General features: G+C 45.5%; 1 protein-coding gene across 5 annotated transcripts; it reads right to left on the bottom strand.

The window, feature by feature from the left end:
- Positions 1-368: 368 nt before the first annotated feature.
- LOC118513310 (tribbles homolog 2) lies at positions 369-25,668 on the bottom strand. Of its 5 annotated transcripts, none has more exons than XM_036058893.1 (6): positions 25,515-25,668; positions 22,525-24,055; positions 21,841-21,969; positions 21,598-21,758; positions 6,159-6,350; positions 369-2,288 (listed from the first exon to the last, which is right to left on the bottom strand). In XM_036058893.1, the coding sequence occupies exons 2-6, from the start codon at positions 23,245-23,247 to the stop codon at positions 1,934-1,936; spliced, it is 1,560 nt and encodes a 519-aa protein (XP_035914786.1). In that variant the 5' UTR covers positions 23,248-24,055; positions 25,515-25,668; the 3' UTR covers positions 369-1,933. The 5 variants fall into 5 exon arrangements, with proteins under 5 accessions (XP_035914786.1, XP_035914787.1, XP_035914789.1 ...); XM_036058894.1 differs by having other exon boundaries at positions 25,499-25,663; XM_036058896.1 differs by lacking the exon at positions 25,515-25,668 and adding an exon at positions 25,190-25,208.
- Positions 25,669-25,923: the final 255 nt, after the last annotated feature.

Below are 25,923 nucleotides of genomic sequence, written 5' to 3'. Positions count from 1 at the left end.
TTCTCCATTGTCCTGTTATACATACTGGACCAAAGACTGTTGTCGGCATCTTCCTCTCGATACGCGATTAATAGGGTTTCATCTGTTTTAGACAGAGTACATCCCTCAGAGGCGGAGAGTATATGGCGGAATCTCTCCCTAGTGGGTACAGATCAGCTGACGTCTGCCGTCATCTTCTAAGACTTGGGGATTTGTGCCTATTGCACTTCCTCCTTCTCTGTTGCCGGCCCGAAAAGATTTTACGGGTTGAGTTCTTCATGACATGACATGCTCACCAGACGAGCCGCTCCGGCTGCGATTGGGACGGTTTGTTTGTTGAAGTTATTGGCTGTTTCTTTCATGCTTCGAATGACATTCGTTTCATTGTATTATTTTTAACAAATTTCATTTATTGCTAAACTAAACACATCCAACGTTTGCTTCGCGCATTTTTCGGAATTCCTGTATTGCTTCCTTACGTTTTACTATACACAGCTCTGTTCACTGTTGTAGTGGTGGAGTTTAAACGAAACGCTTTCCAACAGAACAGAAGCGGAACGGATTGGTTTACCGAAATTTAAAAGAACTTTAAGAAAAAGCGCCTTGCTCTGAATGTATGGATTTGAATGTATGGGCAGCTAACCCTCACACATCTCTCTACACTAACCTCGTCGGTTGTTGGGAAGATATTTCATAACTAATAGGTATGTAAGGTGGCAGACATAAAAAATGGTTTCTCTTCGTTTGGAAGCTTTGTAGTATTGTTTAAATTGCAAAATCTCGTTCGTCGTAATAGCTAAGCGTTCCTTCCGACGCGTTGTTATACATCTACAGAATATATCTCTCACTTTCTTCGCCCACTCTTTGTTGGCATTTTGTGTTTTTTGTGTAAAAATAATCTTAACCGGTGTAAAACAAAGCGTTGTTGAGTGAATGTTGCGCAGTAACAGATTGCGCAGCTGTACACGCACACTTATGAGCACAAAAAACACGCTCCAGGATAACTGAAGATAAAAACTAGTGCAAAAAAGGTAAGAAAAAAGAAAACAAACGATGGCTCTTGATGCATTGCAGTGCATTGCTACCATCGGCAATGGGCGATTGGCAATCATTATCTAGCACAACTGTACACGGGCGAAGGGAGCCAAATAGTTCAGTAAAAAAAATGTTTAAAATGAAGATAAAAATCGATTGAAAAGCTAACACAACCCAACCGGCGTTCACAGCAAAAAGGTCTCGTTTGCATCATATCTCAATTGCACTAGTGCGCGATACATTTGAGCGGAAGGGCAAAGTAAAGATTTTAATAAATTAACAATCGCCTTAAGTTGTACGCGCGCAACAGAGAGTGTAAAAAACCTCCATTTCATTCCTTAAGGGCTTAAGGGCCGGGATTAACAAACTAATGGACGTTGGATCCAAACGCAACGTCAATTGCGGGTTTTGGGCATAAATAATTGGCCCCACGCGAGCGATGCATTGGTACAAAAAAGGACCAGGGTTAACTACTATCTGTAATTTGTACGAACATCTTCTATCTAGGGGAATCGAGTGCGGTGGAGCTACTTTTACACAGTAAGTTTAGTCCAGCCAATTGTCTGATTACCAACCAGTTCGATTCACGCGCTAGAATTAATTAATGTTTTGTTTTTCGTTTGTCCTGTACACCGTTTTCCCTTTTCACACCACCACATAAGTCGCATGCCAATAGTTGCTGCTAGCAGTTTCCTCGCCCCTTGCCACCGTTATCGGGCGTACAGCAACACCACCTGCTGCTTGCTCCCCCTCCTCTATCGCTCTTACAAATCAACAAATCACAGCGCAATCCGTGAATCCTGGAGCATTTGCTTTGAAGTTGATCCAGGCTTGGTAATGGTTAGCAACACATTGTGCTTTAGGAAGAACTGATCTCGCTGCCACTCTGCCACTCGCCTTCATCCATCCATGGCCGCCCCTAGTTATCGAAAACGTCCCCAGTGGTGGAGTAATGCATGCGCGAGGATGACGCTGACGAAGCGCCAACGTCCGACGGGTCATACCACTCCGGCACGCAGTGATCGTCTAGGGCAGCGCTACTAGTGCTGGCACGGCTAGCGGCGTGCAGCCCATAGGCATGATCTTTACTGTCGTCGTGCAGCAACCATGGATGGTGAAGTACGTCTTCCGAGGCGATACGTTCTTCCGGATCCCGTCGTAGCAGTGCACGTATCATGCATCGGGCCTTCGACGACAGGCACTCCGGTACGGTGAACTGACCGCGGCTAATTTTTGCAAACAGTGATGCATGTTCCGAATCATTAAATGGGTACCTGGAAATAAGCAAAGAAGAAGATGATATCAGTTTTAAATAATTCTTGTTTGACTGTCGACTTGTTTTCCAGTACTGTATCGGTTACCCCAAGATTAAAAATTTAAACGCAAACCGTTAAAAACATCGTAGCATCAAACGGGTCGGTTAGCACATGAACCTCAGAGTTGAGCGAAATCGTTGGAAAACGGAGAGCTGCATAATGCATGCGCTCATAAGAACAATCTAACAGACGGCAGGTGGACTAACATAATTGCAGTTTCCGAACGAGGAGAGCTCGGGTGTTTCATCGCAGCCAGATGAACCGAAATCCCGGAAAAAAGCCCCGAAATGAAAGAAGTGGCAATCAGAGAAAAGCATAATTTTCTCTCCATTCATCTCAGCGTCATCCGTGGCAAAGCGTGAGCGAAAGGAAAAGGGTCTTGTAGGCGCTGTGATCGTGTGCATCTGTATCTTTTTTGTTCGAGCCCTCCGAAGAGACCTTTTTTGACAGTAGCGGTGGTGTGGGAACCTGTGCGTATCGTAGTGAAGCATCTTCCACTGCCAAAAGCAAGGCTGCCTTCTCGGCTCAAATGCTATTGCTCGCTCTCGAGGACTGGTGCGGAGTTCCACCCGCCAGCGGTTGCGCTTCAGGCGAGGCTTTTTTATTGTTTTTCTCCTTTTCTTTGCTCTTTCACATCCTTACGCTCGGGCCCGGGATAGAGTACGGTGCAACACGGCCGTTGGTCCGTCCGGCGAGGATAATACACTACACAGCCGGCTACATATCCTTTGGCAGCGACAGGAAACTGGCAAGCAACATGTGTTTCATCATTATGTTGTCCTTTTTCCTCCGTTCCTTGTTCTGGCCCCGCGAGGCTCATCGGACGTACTGGGCGACGCCATCGAAAGTACCACAACCGGCAACACACACCGATAGACCAAAAGCAACGCTCTTGTTTAATATCCTTGCCTCGGTATTTTGGTGTGGTGGTGGCGGTGGTCGCAGCTACCTACTATCGGCCATGCTGCTGCTGCTGCTGCTGCACGGCCAGAGGATAACACAGGCAAAGTAGGAAATGGAAAAAAGGCACACACGGCCAAAGATCGAAGAAAAGAAACACATCTGCTTGTTTTTTTACGGGTTCTCTTCGATCAGTGCATTTCATTTCATATTTCCTGCCACTTTTTTTTGTCCTAAACCCGCGTCCCTGTGCACGACATGCGAACATTCAGGCAGAGAGCGCATGTACAAATGCACGCAGATGCTTATCTGCTAGCCCGTTGATGCGTGGCTGTACACGCATGATTGGGTTAAGTTGTTCTGGGATTTAACAGTGAACAGTATTATCTTCGTTCCACGCCCATCTCCGCGCATCAAGGATTGTGGAAGATATTGGAGGCCATTTTGTATTGTGTAAAAAAAACCCTGTTTGATAGATAAAACTGCGCTGTCCTTAGCAACTGGCTATCAGTTGAGACATTAATTTGACTATCTGTTTTCTCTACACATAAGACCGAATGCTGCTCAAATTCGTTCTTTGTACAGCTTGCCACAAGCCGTTTCAGGGTCATTCGGTGACAGCTGTGATATGATCGCGATCGATCGTTAACCGGAGTGTAGCCACATTCAATGTGATATCAGTGTTTGATTATGTTGCAAGGTTAACTTTGAACTCGACGACACTATGGCACGGGCATGGCGGTTATTTCCACCGAATAGGAGATAGTTTTTAACGGCTTCGTTCTTAATAATCCCAGCTGGATATATCTATTCCCGTGACACATTTTTGTTCCACTTGATTAAAGAAATGCTCGTCTAGAGAGACCGTTCGCTCCTCAGAGTTTCCGCTTTTGAAGCAACTCTCCATGCAAACTTTTCTACAGCGAATCTTGCACAATCCATCCAACTCGTTCTTCTAATGCAGCTTAATCCAAAACGCTGGACACCATCAACAAAGCAAAGAAGCAAACACAGAGGATGTCCGGCAAGATGCGGCCGGTTCCTGTGCCGTGTGCGTGCGTGTGTGAATGTATATAGGAGCACGCAAATTAAAGCCAAAAACAAAATGTGGTCGCGTGTGCACCTGCTGCCGAGAAGTTATTCTTCACTCCTTTTGTTTGATCGTATCCTGCGTGTAGTGGCTGGCTGGCTGACTGTCTTGGCTTGGCCCAGGCGTTTCTATCCTTTACCCAGCTAAAGGCTTCATTTTTTTTTTTTTGTCCGATTCTTCACGTCCACGCTTCTCGGCCAGTTCGCTTTTGCTTTTGCTTCAACATCTTGCCAGGAAATATGGCCGCCTTTGCTTGACCGTTGCGTGTTTTGTTTTGTGTTCTTCTGTGCATCCTTCGTCTTGCTTACTACTACGCCTGGCGTCGGGTATTGCCCTTTGGGCAGTTGAGACGCGTTCCGTATTCTTACAAGAGTGGCAAAAAAATACAAGTGTTTCTTTTGCTGCGGTACTTCCACCGTTAGCGATTATGCCTGGGTATTACGAGATTACGCACAGCAAACGCTACCGTTGCACATCATCAAACGCTGTACGACAATATGCAACCAAAACATAATCTTTACGATATATGATTCTACTATAACAGTCAAAAAGTAGTGTCCGTTCTTTTTGAAAAGATGCGTTGTAGGCATATGTTCTGTGTATAATAAAGCAAGCAGCTCAACAAAATGCCTTGTCCAATGAGTCATGCAAACATCACCTTATACTGAAAGATTGCATCACCAGTAGAATGAGTAACGACAAAAGCACAACTCTTCTGCTGTAAATAATCCTCACCGAATCGCCAAATTATGCTCATTCTCATCGGGCCAGCGACTGATGTCAGGGCGTAGTATCATGATGACGTAGATCAGGAACCTGCGCGTACAGTCTCCGTTACGACCGAGATGTACGAATGCCGATACCACAAAGAAAGACACACATACGCACACTCGTTCGTGTAAGAATTCGGAATGTTACGGTATTTGGCACCTTTCGCACTCTGCAGCACAACAATTCTATCGTGTGAGCTCGAATCAATTTACGTCGCGTCGAGGCACGCTTATGCTGAGTGCTGAGTAACAGAAACACAAACGAGCATGTTTCGACGTGATTCCGGCACTCGCCAACACTGCGCGGCCATAAACTGTTAAGTCGATGATAATGAAAACCACGGAAACGATCGTTTCGAAAGTTCACGACGAGTGACATAGTTCCCCCGGGGAGTCATCAACGCGTCACCGCACAGCAAACGCGTTTATACAATCGTGTTTGGGCAGGTTAAGACTTGTGTGCAGGTCGGCGGGACCATCATCACCATCGTCATCGTCGGCTTTCGCTACGGTGTGCTGGCTTTCGCACGGAATGCATTCAGTAGTAGGGTTTGTGATTCAGGAATGCAATGAGCATCGATGAACTGGAACATCAGTCATTGTTGTGAGTGCGTATGGGGCATAGAGAACCAACCAACACAAACTCGAACAATCACGTTGATGCTATATGGGTAACAACAAGAAGCATTCGGTTTCGTTTGCCACATACTGTACAAACTCATGATGTAGCTTATCAGGGTAGAGGCGAGTGATTAGACTGGAATCTCGCAAAACGGTCAAAACAAACAACAATGCATGCAATGATGATACGCTTGCTTGCTGGCTGGCTGTTCCGTACCGATCCGATGAGGCAGCGGAAACAAAACCTTTTCACACGTTAGATCGTTCATCGAACTCAATCAATTGTACGATCAAATTAAAACAGCACCACGTACGCGGGCACCTGCTTTGATCATACATAATGAATCAATAATAGAATGCGCCGCTTCCTTGTTTCCCCCTAGACCCAAATTATTCGTATGCCCATTAGGCACTTCCGCATTTTTAAGGTGTGTTGTTGTGCCGTACCTTCCGACCAGCATCGTGTAGAGTATTACGCCTAGCGACCACATGTCGGCTGCCTTGCCCGAGTACGTTGTATTGACGCGCAGGATTTCCGGCGACACGTAGGCGGGACAGCCCCGTTTGTCCTGCAGCAGATCCTCGGCCGGATCGTCCAGTACGACGGCATCCTCCAGTGATTCCAGTTTTAATTGCGTCCTGCAAAGACAAAGGAAGACCAATTAGACCAAGGGAACTCAATTAGCAAATGAGGTTTTGTTGATGATATATTGTCTTTGATCTGCGTTGCAAATAGTTCCAGGATAGCAAAATCGACCTCCCCTATAATGAGCTGCTAATTAACCCAGAGCAGACCTCCCTGAAGGGCAAATGGCATACTATTTAAATTTTAACATCTAAAAGATTCCCTCTTGTGGGCTCGCCTCTTGCACGCACCGAGAAACTGTGCGATGATTGACCATGCTGCGTGTATCAAGATCGTCGCTCTACTTGGCCAGCAAAAAAAAAATATGCTAAACTTAAAAAGTTTACAGTTACAATGATCGTCTGCTCGATATCCTTGCAAACGATTGCAAAAACGCTCTACACCGCGGCGTATTGTGCAAATAACAATTTCACGACCGTTACCTTGGCCCTCAGGGTTAAAGGGGGCGCATGATGTTTCTCCATTACACCACTCCACCACCACCACCACCACCACCACCACCAGCACCAGCGCCCGAGTATCACCGCGTTCACGTGCTTGGGGTGGTGCAACATTAATGCCGCGCGTTGCACTTGGTGACCGGAATTTTTGGACAGCTTCTATAAGTCGCATTGGAAGCTTTCCCTTCAAAAACCTTTTCATACTTTCACCTCGAACAGCATTTGCCAGACTTAAACATGATCTGGTGCACGGGTTATCTGTTGTTCATAATTCCGACCGAGATTTTACTCATCGACTGTAGCGTATGACAGAAGCACCCATACGGTGTGGCGTGTGATCGGTTCTTGTAGGGGCGACGACGGCAGCTTTTTAGCATTTTGTTGCTTCTCTTTTCGTCAACGGAATAGTGTCTTTGCCCCTGAACAAGCGGACGATCATCGGTTTCGTCATCTAATGCCCGATGGCCACTGCCGCGCGTCGCCATGGTAGTGTCCTCCAGGCAGCGCCACAGCTTTGTGTTTCACACTGAAATTTTCATTACCACTGCTAGAAAAAAAATGTGTATATCGCGTCTCTCTTTTCACGCGGCTGTTTTCCAACCATGGTTAGAGCCCCCTCCATCACCACCGGCCAGCCTGGTAGTATCGTGCGGTCTCATTCGCTCTCTTCAGCTGTAAGTGCAGCACCTTCTTCGGTTGTGTTGCTGCACTAAAACCGCACCGCACGCGGCCGGTGCGCCGGGCCAACCAGCCGAATATATCCGGTGCCCATTGCCGGCCGTACTGGTTTGGCCGAAGGTGAAACATCGGATTGTTGTCATGTAAATGAGCTTCCACCGTGTGGCCGCCGAACGCGGTTTCTACAACTTCTTCGCGAGGCGCGTCACGCGTCGTCACCTTTACGCTTAATCACCCTCGCGCTCTCCGCCTACTGATAGCCATCGAGCGGATCTTCCTTTCCAAGTTTCCCCTTGAAAAGCAACAATCGGAGGTCGCCGGCAATGCGTGTGATGGTAGCTATCTTCCTTTACAGCAGCGCTTGCACACATGATCTAACAGAATTTCCCAGTGACCCAGCAATTGATCCCTGCGAAGAACAATGCTTTGCGAACATCCGGCGAGGTTAATGAATATATATGCGAAGAAGTCGATCTTTTTTATTTAACAAAAAACACATGTCAGACAAAATTATGCTCATAGCAAGTAGGGTAGTTATCTTGTTAACTGATTCAATAACATATTTATAATTTCTATTTTCTCTCGGCGATAACATTATGATGGAAACTCTCCTTTCGAAAAATGCAGTTACTCGCTCGAGTTGCCATTTTTGCCTGCTTTACACCTTCACGTGACCTATGGGCCCATCCATGGTAAAGCAATGATAAAATATGAAAACCGGGAAAGCAACGAAAACCAACACATTTAACCAACAAATAAACCCCTCCCACCACCCTTCGCCTCAACCATTTCTCGTGCAATATAATAAAAATGATGCAAATTTGAGCAATCGCACCAGCAACCAAAATCACTGCCACGCCATCCCGCCGTTCACCACGTCCCGTTTTACTGTAACGTGCGACAAACTCGGGATGATTATAAATCGCCAGCCAGCGCGCAACCAACCACGCGACGAATTTAGCTTGGGCGTTGTTGTAAAATCGCCGGAACGCTGTCGTCAATCGTGGTGCGGCGAGCGCACGGACAGTCCTTTACAAGCGCGATCGAGTTTTGTGTATATGCTCGGCGGTTTTGCGCTTCATCCTGCTTCCCCGCAGAAAAGGTTGAATCCGAATGTGGTTTCGTAAAAATCTCCACACCACCCGTTTTGTTGAGGTGTTCGATCGAGCGCCAGCCAGGGAGCGCAGGGACGAGATAGTCGGCGCAGCAGTACATGCGACGAGTGCAAAACAGCGCGCGCCACGTTTCGCAACATCATGAAATGAATCAAATAAACTATTACTCACACTACAACTTGCATTACAACATCCTGCAGCCAGGCTAGCACAGCCGCCAGCAGTCGGCGCACAGGAACCGACTTTTATGCGGGATCACACACTTCCTTAGGAAATATACTTTGCCATTAGGTTTAAGGCGGTTGAGAGATATGCCCCTGCCCAGGGCACGATATGGACAAAAGATTCAAGGTCGAGAGCTACCTAGCTAGTCAGCGTACTGAGTCGGTTAAAATTGGCTGTTCTACGAATTTCACAACACCGACCGGCTGGTGGCGTAATCTGATGAAAATATGACAAATTTTTGTACTTGGAACTGTATATTGTACAATAGTAGTACTTTTTTATCATTAATGAAATTTCGTGGAATAGTTTTATCTTTTTTCACGAAAAGATAAACGCTTCACATTCTTCACATTACTGCATTCAACAACTAAATGGGTTGAAGACTAGTTACCAACGAACACGAGAGCCAATCTCGGTCGGTCGGGTTGAAATGTACGTAAAACGAGCAATAGAGAAAAAAAATGTCAACAGACACACCTCCGACCGATCATGTTGATCTCATGTGCGCCGCACCAACGAATTAGACTGGGGCTCTTTTGCCACCCCAAAAACGGTTGGCGTGGTGGAGGTTCCTCAGATACATTTCGTAAGTTTCTAACCCCGCACGGTATGAACGGGAGCAGCGAAAGGGTGATTGCAAAGGGACACAAACATTTTACGCCAGAGGAGCATACACAAACGAGACTCCCAAATCCGCGTGCTACTTCGCGCGTTACCATTCAGCCAAATTCGAATAACGCAATTCTACACCACCAACAGCGCGCGCGCGCTACTACTCCACATGGTCGACTGCGACGTCTCTTTGGTCCGTGTTTCTGAGTGCGTCATCGGAGCACCCGGCCAGTGTGTGTGTGTGTGTGTGCGCGCGGAGCGGTGTTGGAGTGCACCAACGTATATTAGCATTGCATCATGCTAATGCAATGTGCACGTGAAAAGGTCCAACCGAAAGAACACGAGCCATACACGTTCGCCGCTACGAGAGTACGAGCAACTATCTATGAAGTACTACGGCGGGCCAGCCCCGACTGTCGTATAGCTGTGGACCGTTTTTTTTTCTTCAAGTTGTGATTTATACTTGAGCCGCGTCCCGCTAGCTTTCCAACGAGACCTGGAGGAGGTTTTGGGGCGGGTAGATGATGCTACGAGCTCGATCATTTCGCCAGCAAGGGGAGTCGTCGTCGGTCGGTGTGTATGCGGAGAGAGTGTTGCAATCCTGCACTCTTAGAACATGAATACGCGAAAGAAAGTCTAGCGTACGCGAAGATGGCATGGCCAAATCGATTACTTTAAATAGATAGCATATTGTGCGATCTTCGCTTCTGTGTTGGTGAAATGTAGATATTCCCAACGCGTGGCTTTAAACGCCCAACGTCTCTCCGGTGTCTTGGGGCCCCGTTTCACGAAACTACTTATGCTCCGGTGCAATCCGCTAAATATTGCTAAATGCTCGAATAACATTCCATTACGCTTGCCGAACGAGCAAAATGCCAACTCTGTATACGTTTATAGTACCAGCTGCGTACGCTCGTACGATCGCCTATCGCCACGTCTAGGTGTGTTTGGACGGTTGAGCATAGGCGGCCGGCTTTCACGGTGCGATCGTCAGCGCGAGTCGGCTTAGCGAAATAACCTCACAAGCTCTCAAGTTCAAACACGCTCTCCCGTCTCACAAATGTATGGTGCAACATGGCATGTGTACATTTGAATACAAAAAAAAACACACGGGTAAAAATAGTACTGTTAGATGGGACAGATGAGATGCGAACAGTCACAGGTATAGGAGCCATTACTCAACACGTTCTGCTTTTGTAATATTGATCAATGATCAGCTCTTGGAGCCATACGTCCAAACAGTTTAAACTATAACGTTTGTTTTGTTCCGTTCACTCTTGTGAGCAATTTAAACGTTGTACCCTAATAGTATATAAAAAGGTTGTTCCATTAAGTAGTAAATAATAATAATAATAATGGAACATTACACTTACTGATATGCAGATAATTGATACGATATTCTTTTGACTGAGACTGCTCTGCCTAGCCGATGTACATACCAGCAGGGAGTGGACAAAGAAACATGTCGAATACAGCTGTAACGAGCTTCGCGATCATGCATACTTCCACCATTGGTACTGGGTGGACACATTGCGCTACGCGTCTCGATCGCGAATAAAACCCTGATCGTGGTCATTACGAGCAAGATGCCATTTTTGCAACCAACACGCCTGCTGCTAAAGTCACTAAAGGTTATTGACAGACGGTCCAAGTACTGAACGGAGAGACAGAGAGATATATATATATACGCATATATGTAGGTGTTGGCGGCTGGGCCGCGTCTCGACGCAGTTTGACATGGGTGAATGTATCAGCTATTTATGGCCGTTGGCGCTACTACTGGCTCGTGAGGTGTGATTTGCAACTGCTTGGAAGTATGCTGGCACCTTCTTGCTTTAGTACACACGTACAAACGGCCACAAACTATGATCGGTTATGATTTTGCTTTTCTTCAATAAATACAAACAGCCCGCAATACATGGTGATCTATTAGCATTTCTTATCGTTTTCTTCATTTACTTTATCGCAAGAGTAACAGACAGAGAGTCACACACAAATGCGCTTCCTGTTCCTCTTGGAACACCACACTCGGAAGACATTTGAAAACATGTTACGTGTATCCCGGAACCCATTGATTTCCTGTTCATTATCTGAATTTTCATCCGCCTTTGCTTCATTCCTTCTTTCCCGCCGCACACTAATGACCGTTCAGACATTCCTCGATGTGATTTCGCTTCCGTACCGTTACGGCTTGTGTCTAGCCCGGTAACTCTGCACTACCCACTACCCAGCGATCCAACAAACGCGATAGCGAAGAATGGAGATCAAAAGGTAGAGAAGAAAATCCTGCCAGAGCTTGTACATTCAAAGCAAAACGAAAATATGCAATTGCGAAAAATCGTAGTTGTCGAGGCATGGGAGAAGGAAGCGTACCACGGCGTAGAAAATTATTACCTCCAAGCAAACTTCGTCTTTGTACTTGTCTTTGGGTTTCAGTGGAAAACCTGAGAAAGTTACGGCACGTTTGGCCGACCAACCATCATCGTAAGCAGGCTCTATTATGTCCGGGTTCCTCTCCGTCTTAAAGTTTTTTGGCCCTTTGTGGCCTTTCCTCTTCAATGGGAAATCGGGAAGGTTCCCAGAAAGAGAGAGAGTGAGTTTTTCTATACATTGCCTGTGATTGAATGGAGCAAAAACTGTTGCACAATATAGTCGCCCTCTTTGACCTCACCTGGTCGAGAGAGATTGTTTCGAATGAAAGAACTTCACGTTGAACTGCATCATCAACGGTACGGTGCATCCGTAATGTGCGTGGAATGTGATCATATATTCCTGCATCTCTTAACAGCTTTCCAATAGTTTCTCAAACGGACGTTAAAAATTTGTTCTAGTTGTACAGTAATGTCATCGTTCATTCTTTTTCGAAAATATTTTTCCTGTAATTGCCACTTTTCTGATTTGAACGACTTCAAAGCTTCCAGGAAGAAGTGTATTTGGCACGGGAGAAAGGCCGCCATAGCTATGTGCGTACCCGGCAGCAAGGCGTTTAATAATCAATTGCGTTTGTTAAGCAATAGCTCAACCACCTTACGGCGATCGCACAGCAAGCAGCTGTTAGGTGAGCATACACAAAAACCCACACCCGATCAAACGATCGTTTGGGCTGCATACGAAGCGAATAAAAACGTACAAACGGGTGAGAGAAAAAGAAAAACACGAATCACTATTCTCAGTCGGAGTGCGTTACATATTTCAAACGACGGCCACACATGACTCGAAACGCACTTGGAATTATTTCCCGTTCAACAGCGCCACCCAGGCGCACTGCACAACCACAACAGGGAAGTGAATGTATAACGCAAAGGCCCCTTTTTAGAGTCGGAGCACGCCCTGCTTCGCCAGGTGAAAACTACACTTTTACTAACCAGTGATGAAATGCAAGTGCAACTGGAAGAGAAGCAAGTGATAGCGTTTACACCGTGAGTTATGCAATTACACCTCTGACAAGCGAAAAGCTACGAGTGTCCATTACGATTCGCTGCATTCGTATTCGCATAAGCATCACGAGAAAGTCATCGAAAAAACGGGCTTGCTTGGTAAACGTGATAGTAGATGTGCGCGAATTATATATACCCATATATCGTTTCATTCAACTTTACGAAGTTTATATGATCCAACAGAATGTAACGTTTATGAACCTTCCTTCCGTGTGTCCGTGTTTGCTGGGTCAGCTCAGAAGCTCAACGTAATCGATTGATCTACTTTACCTCTTTATGATCCTGCTTCCTGCTTTGAGCACCGAGTCCTTTCCACTTCGAGCCCACAAGCAATTCCATAGCAGATCCTAAACATCTGTCCAACGTGCACCAATTGAATGCCATGCTTGAAAGCATCCTAAGCTACCATCACGTTTCTCCGTTTCCACTGTTCTCTGAACGTTATTTGGGTTGGGATGAAATCTTCTCCAAAAACAGTCCCTTTTACGTTCACACCAACGCAAGCCACAGGTAAGCTTGCAGGATCCTCCGATGCGTTTTAGGTAGACGATCGCAACGGGTCTGTGTGAAACTCGATCAAACCTAGCATCAAACAACGGCAGATATGTTGTATGAAGCTTGTTGAGGCCTTTGTCACCCGCATTCCGCTTTCGTCTAGATCTTCAATATAGCCGAGAGCGCTGCATCGGATCACTTAGTCAACCGTGTCCTGGAATCCAAAAAAGGAATCGAGCGGCTGATGCGCATAAACGGAGAAGAAAAACAATTCCCAGAGCATACCTCCCTCAACATTTACATCCTCCTCTTGCATGCACATGATCCTACCAGCAACATATGGAATAGGTCAGGAATCAAGCGTTCAAAGCGAGCGGCAATATTGCTGCAGAGCGCAAATGGCAATATGTGTGAGGGTACGCATTGCCCTTTCTCTATTTCTGGGTAGTTCCTAGGTAAACGGTAATAATCCTTGATGTTTCTTCGTACGGCAACCGTACCTTGTTCAAATAGAAAAAAAGGTAAAATAAAGGTGCTAGGGACCATCTCTGACCTCGAAAAACGTACCACAGGTAAGAAACGTTTCAGACGTAGACATAAAAGCATAGAAAAATCCAAAGGAAACTGTTCCTAAATTTATACACTCTGCTGCCGAATGTGCATCATGCCACCGGATTCATGGGAATCGGCATGCATATGTCTGTGGCTCGATAATGCACACCTTCATCTTTCTTTATCCAACTGTGTGGAACATACGCTACAGAACACATACAATTCAAAACTGGCAACGTATTGTACACCAAGTGCAATGATGCACCAGACGAGACTTGTAGTTCTTCTTGCAGGACACGCCGGGTGCATTAAGGCAGCACCACGCCAGACCAAAACCTTGCGATCCGAAGTTGAGGTATTTTCTTCACTGGAACATTCAACATCTGCGACAGTTCTGAGGCTTTGTTGGCTGGCATAAATCGTTCAGTTCCGATTCCAACAATCAGTCGCCAACGGATCACAAAGGAAACATTTTTTATAAAGAATGTACACAATTCGAATACATACTTGAGAAGTGGGTAATTTTTATTGCTTCACTAAAGCCATTAAAAGGAAAGTGTTTTTTTTTTGTACAGGGAATTGTATTAGTTGTCCTTTTTCCCACGGATTCCGTTTGCTGCTATAAACTATGACTATATGCGTAAAATCATTACTATTATCTTTCGTAAAGAGATTAACACCGAGCAATGTACTTTCTCTAAGTGCATCTGCTTTTCGATGTCTCTGGTACAAAGAGAAACAATCGATAAAAAAAATCATTATCATATGCCACAGTATTATGGAGACTCCAGCTGATGTAGAGAATGCCGAAGAGTTCAAATCACTTGGGGTGCCTTAAAATGAAGTGTCAGAGAAATAAATTGATCAATGATTGAGATCGTGTGAACATGTGACAGACTTTCGTCAAAAATGTTCCCCAGGCATTCTAATGCTCAAACGCTCGTCAAGCATTACCATTCGAAACCCTTCATAAAGCAAGAGCTAACTGAATTAATTCTCTTATTTTCAGACCATTGTTTCATAACGCAAGAGCACAACATGATGGGCTATTTATATCGCTGTTGAGACATATTGTTGCGTTACGTTATTTTCTATAATCAAATAAGCGTCGCTAGTCATACACTGACAGTCGTTAATTGCGCTCGATGGCACGAATTCCGATTCAATTAACGTTAAAATTTGCGAACCACAAACAGAGCGACTTAGCCTTTAACAGATCGATTACACACACGCATCAACACACACACTAGCATATCGGTAGCCAATGAGGGGGAAGAGAGAGAGAGAGTTTGTGTTCTCCTTATTAAATTTATGCTTATTGAATTAAGCTTATCTAATTTTACTTTATTTCACCACATTTTTTCTCTCACTTTAATTCAATTTGGAATCGACACTGCCCTTTCGCGATCGCGCTGTCAACCAACCTCAACCTCACCTCCTCTGCACCTGTGGATTGGTCGCCTTACTTCGCTTGCTGTACGATTCATGGACTAGACTTTATTCACTTAGTAGATGAGGTAATGAGTACGAACTAATTGCTGTTAATCTAATAAATAATACTCATCGGTGGGACACTCGTTGGTACGCAAAGTCCAACGAGAAGTGCTCCTCTATCAGCAAATACAATTAGATGCTACACCAAACATATATGGAGCATTGAAAACAAAGCTTAACACTATGATCATAATGTCCAAAAGCAACAAAACGATGCAATGGTATCAAGGATCGCTTCTACGACATAGAACATGTTATCGATGAACTTAGTCCAGCTGTTGTTAAATGTTTGCTAGACTGTGGGGTTTAAAATACAAGAATGGATAATGATGAGGCAGTTTCAATGCCAATCCAATTGTGCTGGGTTGTTGCAAAATGCACTGTTTCCCCAAACCACCATGCCAGCCATGCAACCGAACCGTACTCAAGGTTCTGGCTTGCTCCTCTGTTTGAGAAAAAGCTAAACCATTCGACATCTCCCACTATGACGAAGACAAAAGCATTAGATGCAGATCGCTGCCACGACATGCGGCGGTGGCGGTTCATACTCCGCTGGCCGGTGAACTACAACCACGCAGATTGACTTTTGGCGGTCTGAACAAAATCTTGGTCATGGCCATGCCGCTCTCTCCTCCGTGATGCCGTACCTTCTTTTCCTCCTTCTCCTCCTTCTCCTTACACACTAACAGTATCGCTAGTCTACAGCTGCAATTGTTGTCTTCAATCGTTCTTCTTCAATGTCTCGGAGGCATCGCCGTGTGCCGAGAGTGCGGTTGGAAGACTTAACCAATTGCAACTTCTACTTGAATGGTTGCCCCACCGCTGCAACCAGCCAGTGATGGTGTGGACAAACATCAGACGAAAGGCCTTTTCTGTGGTCTTGATCTCGGTCAAACGTACCTCGCCCCCGTTGTCACTCGGCAAATACCGCCCCGTCGTAACTGGCTCGAGACCTTCAAATCGAAACCTCCGAACAGCCACAGCAGTGGTGTACGATCATAAAATCAGTCTTCAGCGGAAGATGAAATTTACCACCGCATCCAACCATTCCTCTCTCTCCCTGCTGTCTCTCTATGTGCCTTGTTCTCTTAGCAAACGCTTATTTGGAAGAAGATGCTACCGATGAAGGTAAGATGCGCGAGGCATATTGCAGGCATACGGCGCCAACGAGTCATACAGTATATGAAGATATATCTACTAATAAGTGTTCGATGATCTTCGCTTTCACGAATACGCACGTAGGATTTACTATACTATTTTAATTTCGAGAATTTGTTACGCAAATTAACGATCCAGTACATGTTGCACAACATGACAGAAAGTTTCTCTCAGTTCGGCTTTATCGTAGTCTCTTTTGAATACGCACAGTTATCTGTTGCCATATGTGAGGACACCCGAGCCAGCAAAATTACCACTCGTTTTTTTTTTATACAAAATTAATTTGATCATTAGAATAGCGCTACATATTTATAGCCACAGCAGCAGCAGCAGCAACATTCATTCGATTCTTTCACCAATACCAAATGTCAATATAATTAGGCAGGTGCTAACAACTTTGGCCAAAGTTGAGTCTGTGCCTTTTTGTATGTGTGTGTGTGTCTATATGTAAATAAACATTGAACACCTTTCCATGGGAAAATCATTTGTTGTTTAAATCCATCGAAATTGCATCATACAGACGGGGTTTGTCCTTCTGAACTACCTCCTTCTCCCGTCCTGCCCCAGCTTTATATGATATCGACTTCGTTGTCATTGCTTTGAGCGCCGCAGTATACGCTTGTTAAACCTAATTTATTCAAGGGTACTAATTAGTACACTTTGGCCGCTACCTGAGCAACGCGCTCTTCTTACTGCACAGCATAGCAGCATAGCCGGTCGAAACAACCGCCGCTACGAAGGTCAGTTATCGACGTCGGCGCACCAAGCGGTTCTGGATGTTGTGCAACAGCATCAACCAGCACGAACACAAATGTGCGGTAGCACACAATCAGTAGCGCCACCCGCATTGCTACGAGGTAGAAGAATCAACAGCGCTGAGTGTGCTCCAACCACTCAGGCTTTACAATCTGCTGGAGTAGGATAATCTTGTCCTCACTTCAAAACCTCAACGCACTATTGTTGGCCTATCGGATGCAGTGCCGGCCTCCACGTGCCTAAATGTAACAGCAGATGCTGCGTAGACCGTCAGCGCGACAACACTGTGTCGTGCCTTTTACGCCACCCATTTGCTGCGCAGACTTGTTGGTTTGTTTCGCATGTTTCGACGGTAAAGATCAACTTCCATTATTTGAGAGAATTGCGAGATGTCGGTTTACCTTCGTGTCGCGATTGCGTCCCACTCTCTGTCTCTTTTTTTTTCTTCGATTTCGTAGACCGGCGTGCTTCCTTGCTCAATCCTTCGTCTGTTTTTGATCGTACGGAGCAATATTACGGCTGAGCCAAACACAACTACATGCTCGCGACGTTCAGTCAGCTCGGCGTTCGGTGTTAGGTGAGAAGATTATGTTGAATGCCACCCAATCGTCGATCTAGCACCTGCCTCCACCTACTGTCCCACCCATTGGGTAAGTAGTAATGCAATTGACCTCGGAATACTCCAACACACCGGCACATTCAAACACTGTGTACATCGTGTCGAACGCCAGCATGGTAGTGGTCACACATCCGAAGCGGTTGTACGTTTTCGCGTCGTGGCACAACACACCAGCGGCACTGGCAGCGCTTGGTTGTGGTTGTGCGTTGGAGCTGGCTGCTGTCAGCTAGGCGGGCAGCGGAGACTGCCCATTTGCTCGGTGGGGTCTCCTCTATTGGCATTGCGATAACTTTGACGATCGTCCGCGACGGCGAAACCGCTACACCGCGCATCCAATGTCACGTTGCAACACGTGCTAGCCTGTTTCAACCGGTTATTTTTGTCCCTGTTCTACTCCATTCACTGCACGATTGATCTTCTCACTCGCTAAAACGATCGTCAAAATAATATCGTTTGTGTCTTAATTTTTAACTACATGCAACACCTCATCATCCAGTAACATAACCATGTTTCTCGTTTTCTTAGTCTGTATAAACTAGACTAGTTAAAATTTTATTTAAATAATGCTTCATTTTCTTTTAAAAAACACATTCAAACGGCTAGTCGTTGCAGCATCCTCAAGTGCCGTACAAATAACGGTCAGTTTGCTATCGATAAGTAAAGCACTCAATCCACGTGCTCTGATTTTCGGACGCCACACCTCGTGTTCGCGCCATGCTTTTCGGCCGCCACCATTTGCCTTGAAACATGATTTCCATTACGATTGCAACTCTATTTCCTCTCGATTTCCCATCCCTTACACGTTTACCTTTTCCTCTCCAATTATGATGGTGTGTTCGCTGCAATGCTTATATTGTGGTCGTATATTGAGGTCATAGAGCATATGGCTAAAGGCAATGCACATTCAGGGCCCCAAGCGCCCAAAACCCCAGCAGCATCGAACTACACATAGCATATTGCGTTGCGTTGGGTGGGAAAAGTGAGTAGCGCAAAAAAAAAGAAAACAAGAGTAAAAAAGCCGTATGTCCGCCGCCGCTAGCATGCCGCACCCAAGGCACGGACCCACCTGGACAGTACCAGCGTCACCGTGGTTAAAACGGAGCGAAGAAGACAGGACAAACCGCGGGGACCAAACATAGGGGAGAGAACGAACCAACATGACGCTCTCTCATCGGTGGCCGGTCTGGTCTGTCCGTGTAAAGGCTACTCATTGAACCATAGTTTTCAAGGTTTCGTTGTTCCAGTTTACTACCCACCGAAAGAGGTACCAGTGGAGGTCTACAATTTGCCAACTGGTGGTAAATAGCTGCGCTCTGCGCTCTGCTCGTCAAACACTCGTCAGAACAGATCAAGCTGCTAGAGCAAGGACGGTAAGCGGCGGCACCATTGAAATTTGCCCAGGAATGTGAAACCCTCTCTAGCTCTCTAGAAACTTACAATGCACCAGGATTTCACTGCGAAGAAACGAATATTATTCTTTGCTCCACTAGATTTTCCCATATTGTTCGAGGACGGCAGCTCCCTATTACAACGACGAGCACAATGATGATGACCTTTCACGGTCTAGCGAAGGAATGAATATCGGGGTTCGGCACGCGTGTAGCATACATTACACTACGGTCGACACGTGCTCAAGAACCGAAATACTGACTTGATTCTCCGGCGTCAGTTAGGAGCAGGGTGAACGGAAAATTCGGTCCCCTGCCTGCTATAATGGTCTGTTGTAATGCCGCGTCAAGCCTGTACTCTTCTTCTCCGACACGCGCACAATAAAAATTGCGCACATACCGATAGATATGCAACACGTGGCAGCGGCAAATTTTATGCGAATTTTCTTCACCCGAACCTCCCGGCTTTCTTACACAGTGGACACGCTTTTGCACAGGAACTGGAATCGTGACGAAGACTTGCTCGCCCTGCACCTTTCGTGCGCACAGCCCTAACTTTTTAATTGGTCAAAGAAGAAACCCGAAGCAGCGATCTCTGCTTCAGTTTCCTTCTACGGTCCGATGGAAAATCTGCCGGTTTGAAAACAGCAAATCGACGGTCTAGGTCGCGTGTTGCTGTCCGTAAAACCATCAAGACCCCCTTAGCGATGTGTGATAAACGTTGTGGTCGAGAGCATGTTTAATCGAGGGCAACACTGGCACCTTGGACCCTTCGTGCAGGTAAGAACACAATTGTTGATGGAGAAAATTGTGTAGCAGTGCTTTGATAGTTATATTGGCTTTATATAGGATTTTTGTTGTTTTTTTGAGTTAATTTTACAGTCACTTCAAACAAAATGGAACACAGCTGTCAAATTCAGTGCAATTTAGTAATAATTATAAACGCGTTAGTTTTCACAAATTTTACAACAAAAAATTGTACAAAAAAAAAAAAGATTGATTCAGTCCTAAGATTCGTTAGAAACAAGTTTTTGAAAAGCCAGAGCGTTTCATTCTCGTACGGCCATAACCGCACTAAGTAGACACTAATTTTATTGGCCAACTCCATCGCCGTGTAAGCCACCGGGTGGTTGGTTGCAATGCTACGCAAACAATCCGCCACAACAATAAAATCATAAACAGTGGCATACCTCTTGCCCGATCTAAGTTAGTTCGCGCATTCAAACGTACCGAAAGCCCTCTCCTTTGTTACCCAGCAATTATGATCCTATCGAGGCCCACGGCAACCATGCGCGTGATTGACACACTTTAGGCTGCAGGAAGTTCCGGAGAGCGGGTCTTACATTTTGCATCACTGCTTGAAAAGCTCCCATAACCTTCATCTGGCTCTGGGCGAAGCATAACTACACACGATATAATTATGCTGCCGCCGTTCGTTTGATTCGGTCGGTGGCGATTCTGATACAAAATGCCAACCTCAGCAGACTCGATAGACGAAATTACATCCAACCGCAAACCAAACGGAACTAGATTAATGTGTTCGCTTTGATAAGTGTAATCTCTTAACGGCATTGCGAAACGGACGCATGGCGTGGGTGGTTTCGCTAACGTGAGAATTGTTTTTGCTCATGTTTAAACACACTCTGCGCGGCAAATTGTCCGCTGCACGTTTAAACGATCTATGCAAACATGTCGCCTGGTTCAATAACTAGTTGTGCGAGAGAGAAACTGACTACAACAATGGATCGGTTCCAGGGCACAGCACAAACGGTATCGTATGGCTATGATGTCTGGTGTCTAACAAATTCTGTGTTTCACTATAAAAAATATAAAAAATTCTATCACCAAGAACGCATTATTCGCAACACCGATTACTTGTTGCTTCTGGCTCATGCTTCTGGCTCATGGCTGACATCATGGTGCAAGCTTTGGCAGAAAACTGGTTGGAAATCTCCGAATTTCCAAAAGTGGTAACCAGATACCCATCAGATTGTCCACCTACGAAGGCAACGAAACAAAATCTTGTCCCCTCTCTTGGCAGTTCTAGCCCGTGCTGCATGTGATGTCTCGTAAAGACCTTCTTTTCGATTCAATTTTCATCGTCTTCTTAGTTCAGCAAGGTGTATCAGGTTGGGTAGATAACCTGTTCGCCCCAATTATGGAACATCCAAGCCCACAAACAAGAGCGCTGTTTCTACCATCCTCTACCAATTCCAACCCAGGTTTGTCCTCGGTCAACACGGAATTCGCTACATACTGTTGTTTACTTACCTTTCACGGTCCGCAAATACAAACTTCCGCAACTTGAGATCACGCAAGACAATGCCTTGCTCGTGGCAACTTTTTACTACTTCGCACATTTGCCGACACAATCGCCGAGCTTCCGGTTCGCGTAGACGTTTTCGCACTCGCACGTACGAATGTAGATCGCCCTGATGTAGGGAGAGAACCAGAAAGGTTTTTTAGGCTTATGCAAAAATCAATCTTCCAAGCACCGAAAATTCTCACACTAACCTCCGAAGGGCTGTACAGCAGATAGGTTTGATTGTTGCCTTGTATGACTTTGTGCAGCGAGTTGACGTGTCGATGTCCGTCTAGACGAAAGTGCGCCGTCAGCAGGTTAGAACACGGATTATTTGCAATCTGCAATGGAAGTTCATTTATTAGCAATGCATGAAACGTATGAGTATGTACGAGGAACGAAGGATTGTTGTTGGTATCATATTTGTTATCCCGTTTTCTTATTTGTGATTTGTACAAACATTACTCTTATCGGAGCACTTTCCAAAATTAGAAACACACGCAGATAAGGTAGGCTACGACTTACGCATTTACCAAAGTGACGCAGTAGAATGCTACGTAACGACGAATGATTCATCGGCGTAAAAATCTGTTTGTTTTTGTTTCACAAACCTAAACTTCCTGGTAAGCGATGGTAACGTTCTTTTGCCAGCTTGTGTGCTATTCGCGCCAAGAGTAGAGTTTAATTAAATTCCTATTAAGACAAATGACGCCGTTATACATTAAACCATTTAGCTGCCTGTCGTAATTACGATATGCGTGCTTTTAATGGCCAATTTCGCATTTGGCGCAGATAACAGCAGATAGATCCACTTTATTGAAGCTAATTGAAACACATTACGGGTAGTACTCCTGTGTCCAAATGTAGGACTGCCAGGTAACTAATTCTACACCTACCTTGCACACAAGCTCCACGTGCGATTTGATGTCGTAGCACCGGTACAGATTATTTCCTTCGACCGGTTCCATCAGCAGGTATCGGTCGACAAGAATAACAGCATTTAACGGTGGCGGCGTAACGTTCGTCGAGATGGCATCCCGCAACGGGTATGAAGCGGATGGCGAACCGCCGTTGTTGCTGCTGCTGCTCGCCGAGCCACCGTCATACCTGGTTCGAAGCGGTCCACCTGCGGACGAACTTCCAAGGACCTGGTGCTGCTGATGCCGATGCAAATGGTGATGATGGCTCGAACATTGGCGATGATAGGGACACTTTTTGTTGCTGGTGCTTGTACTGCTGCTGGAGGTACCACCGCTGCCGCCATTCCGTCCCAGTTCGATACCATTTCCACCGGACCCCATATGAGCGGAAAGCATACGGTTCAATATGGCCAGGTTAGAGTTGGCGATAAAGGATGTGCTACTGCTATCCATCGCGGCAGTTGAACCAGTGTCTGGCGCTGCCTGGACTACCTCGGGAGACGAACTTGGTACTGTAGTGCCGGCGGCAACCATTGCGGTACCATCAGGCACCACATTGCCAATAACCGGTGCATAGCCGACCGCGCCGCCTACCTGCTCATCGTCGGGCTTGTTCAGGCGGGGTAGTAAATCGTTGAGGTGCACTACCGAAACCGGCGGCGAAACGTTAACCGTACTCGTAGTATTCAGTGAACTCATTATCAACCACGTGTGAAGGTTGTTAAAGTGCACACCACAAAGCTGCAGACAGAGCCGATTCAAACAGCAACAAGCTTCTCTTTGTAGTACACTTGAAATAGATGATATCTCGCGTGACAACACGGTGACGCACTTAGTGTTGAGGATATTAAAACAAAACTTACTTAGAATTAAAAACTTTTAAAACTATTTTCAACACTTAGAAATTACGTTAATTTACACAAAATCAGGAACGATGGTGATACCGTGCTGCTCAGCACATTCGCAAGCACAGCAGGCAGCGTCTCCACGCTGGAGATGTAACTTGTGTGATTTGCAGAGACTTAGCTGGTCTGCTTCAGAGCCACAACGACGGACGATGACTCATGCTGGTGGTGATCCATTTTGATGAAATTAAAAACAGTTTCGCTACCTCGCTTTACACATCCATCACACACAATGTTACACGAGCATGAATGGCAATGGTCCCGGACACATCGACGAACGCACTTTATACACACATTTTCGCACACGACACGGAACAATATAATCGTAACAGCTTGTTAGTGAGGCCTCAGACCTTCAAGCATTAACCAACAACACACCGCGATATCACAGACAGAGCGGGAACACGTCACGGCACACGTTATAGTAAACACATTGTGTTTAGAATATCTCCTAGGAAACGAACGATGTGACCACGATTTACACCACCACTTTCAATGGCACTCTGACGGAAAACTCTGGGCTATACAAAGCACTCGAAGACGGGGGTAGTGGGTAGTTTCGTGGCGTATCAATGATTCCAAAATGTTGACCGGCGGTGCAGCTGAATGTAGAAGAAACCAGAAAGAAGAAGGTAAGTATGGAAATTTTACACTACTTGAGGCCGGTCAGTCGAGTGTACGCGATTGTTGAAATATTTAATTCCGTACATTACACCCTTTCTTAAACGTGACTAGCTACAAGTATCGATTGATAGCAATCCCGGAATTCCTGAATTTCACAACACAGCACCAGCGGTACATGGAAAGGTCGAGGATGCCTACGTTTCGCGTATTCGCGCTGCGCAGAGTGACGGTGGTGGCGCAACCACCTTTAGATAATGGTGGTATGACGACGACGGACGATGATAGTACACTTGCTGATAGTGCCCGATGGCAGGAAAGAGAGGGGAAAAAACTGCAATACCTCGTCGCCCGTTATCTTATCTGTCTTACTTTAATTCTTGCAACTCGGGGACGGGATTGTCTCGTCTTCGCATTTTATCGCAACAAACCACACTTGACCAACAGCAAATGCATGCGTTTTCCAATAATGTTGTCTCACTATTTTCACAGATATTCTAGCACCAAAAGCTTTATAACAAAACATTTAATTACTACGTCACCATTTATCTTGATTCTCTCGTATAATCGTCCAGAGAAGGCTCAGGCACAAAAAAAAAACAAGTTCCACGAAAAACTACGCTCTAAATCGTATTCGTAAGATCCGGTTGCGCTCTACAGAAAAAAAAACAACAACGTAGCCCATGGATGCGTGCACTCGGCGTTGCTATGGCAACGCTACCAACCAGGTCATCCAACGGAACTTAACCATCGACGCCGCGGTCGTCACTGTCGCTATTTTCCGCTGCTTTCACCCAACCTTTAGCTGTACTTCGTTACATTCACCTAGCACTGATTTGCAATTTGTGCACTGAACATTTTGAACCGAAAGTTTCCTTACAGATAATAAAGCGTTTGCGTCACTGGAATTAGCCTTCATTCAAATCGACTGTAATGGAATGATTCAAACATTGTTCACCGTTCCACACACTCTCGCACACTTACACGCGCGCACGTTCACATTTGCGACCACGTACAAAATCCTCCTTTATCCTTTTTCTCCCTTGCTTGCTTTTATCTATAACACACGAGCAGAACTACGAAAAAAAAAGAGGTCGTGCAAAACAATGACCTACTCCATTCAACCAACAACAGAAGCCACCCCTTTCGCGCAAAGCAACCATTGATGCTTCTTGTTTCTTTCTAGCACATCCCGTTTCCTTCGACACTTTGTTTCAGGGATAACGCACATCCTTTGTACACAAGCCAAACAAACAGTGAATTTCACAATTGATGGAGATCTTTTTTCTTCCATACGATTTGGAAAATCGTTCATTTAAAATAACCACTACATTTCACAACACCTATGCTTTGCCACACACGCGACGCTATTTTCAAACAAAAATACGCCAGACTAAAACATTTAACCAGTTTCGCAATATTACCCTGTTTATTACTCACACACACACAAGGCCGATGCAAAGGGTTTCAGAGCAGCATTTTTACTACACAACTTTTTCTTTCAAAAGCCGAAACTTCCGTACGAGCTTCTAGCGCACAACACACAGCACACTCCTCTCTCGTTGGCTTTTGTACGCATAATAAAAAAATATACGTATCACCCAAGGTATATAGATTTAGGAGGTAGAATTATATAGAGCAATTTGACATTTCGCGACTTGACGTTTTTGTTCCGTGGTGAGGTGGAGAAGAAATGGTTGTGGAATGGTAGAAGGTATTGGTGGAGGTATTGTTTACAAATATTTACCCTCATAGCTTCTTGTACTTTCGGTTTGCTCGGTTGTGGATTGCGTGTTTTTGGTGGCTTTGAAGTGATAAATATTGAATGCCCCGTAAACAGTTTACAGTA

The sequence above is a fragment of the Anopheles stephensi genome, chromosome 3 (assembly GCF_013141755.1).
Source record: "Anopheles stephensi strain Indian chromosome 3, UCI_ANSTEP_V1.0, whole genome shotgun sequence".
Classification (NCBI taxonomy): Eukaryota; Metazoa; Arthropoda; class Insecta; order Diptera; family Culicidae; genus Anopheles; species Anopheles stephensi.
The sequence above is the reverse complement of the archived record's forward strand: the minus strand, read 5'-3'. Positions and strand labels throughout refer to the sequence as shown.

What these genes read in the sequence shown, in the direction of transcription:
- LOC118513310 (XM_036058893.1), bottom strand. Translation starts at nt 23,247, where the DNA reads ATGAGTTCACTGAATACTACGAGTACGGTTAACGTTTCGCCGCCGGTT. An exon ending in ACGTGGAGCTTGTGTGCAAG is followed by an intron (nt 21,970 to 22,524) that starts GTAGGTGTAGAA and finishes CTTCCATTGCAG; the next exon opens with ATTGCAAATAATCCGTGTTC. An exon ending in TGCTGTACAGCCCTTCGGAG is followed by an intron (nt 21,759 to 21,840) that starts GTTAGTGTGAGA and finishes TCCCTACATCAG; the next exon opens with GGCGATCTACATTCGTACGT.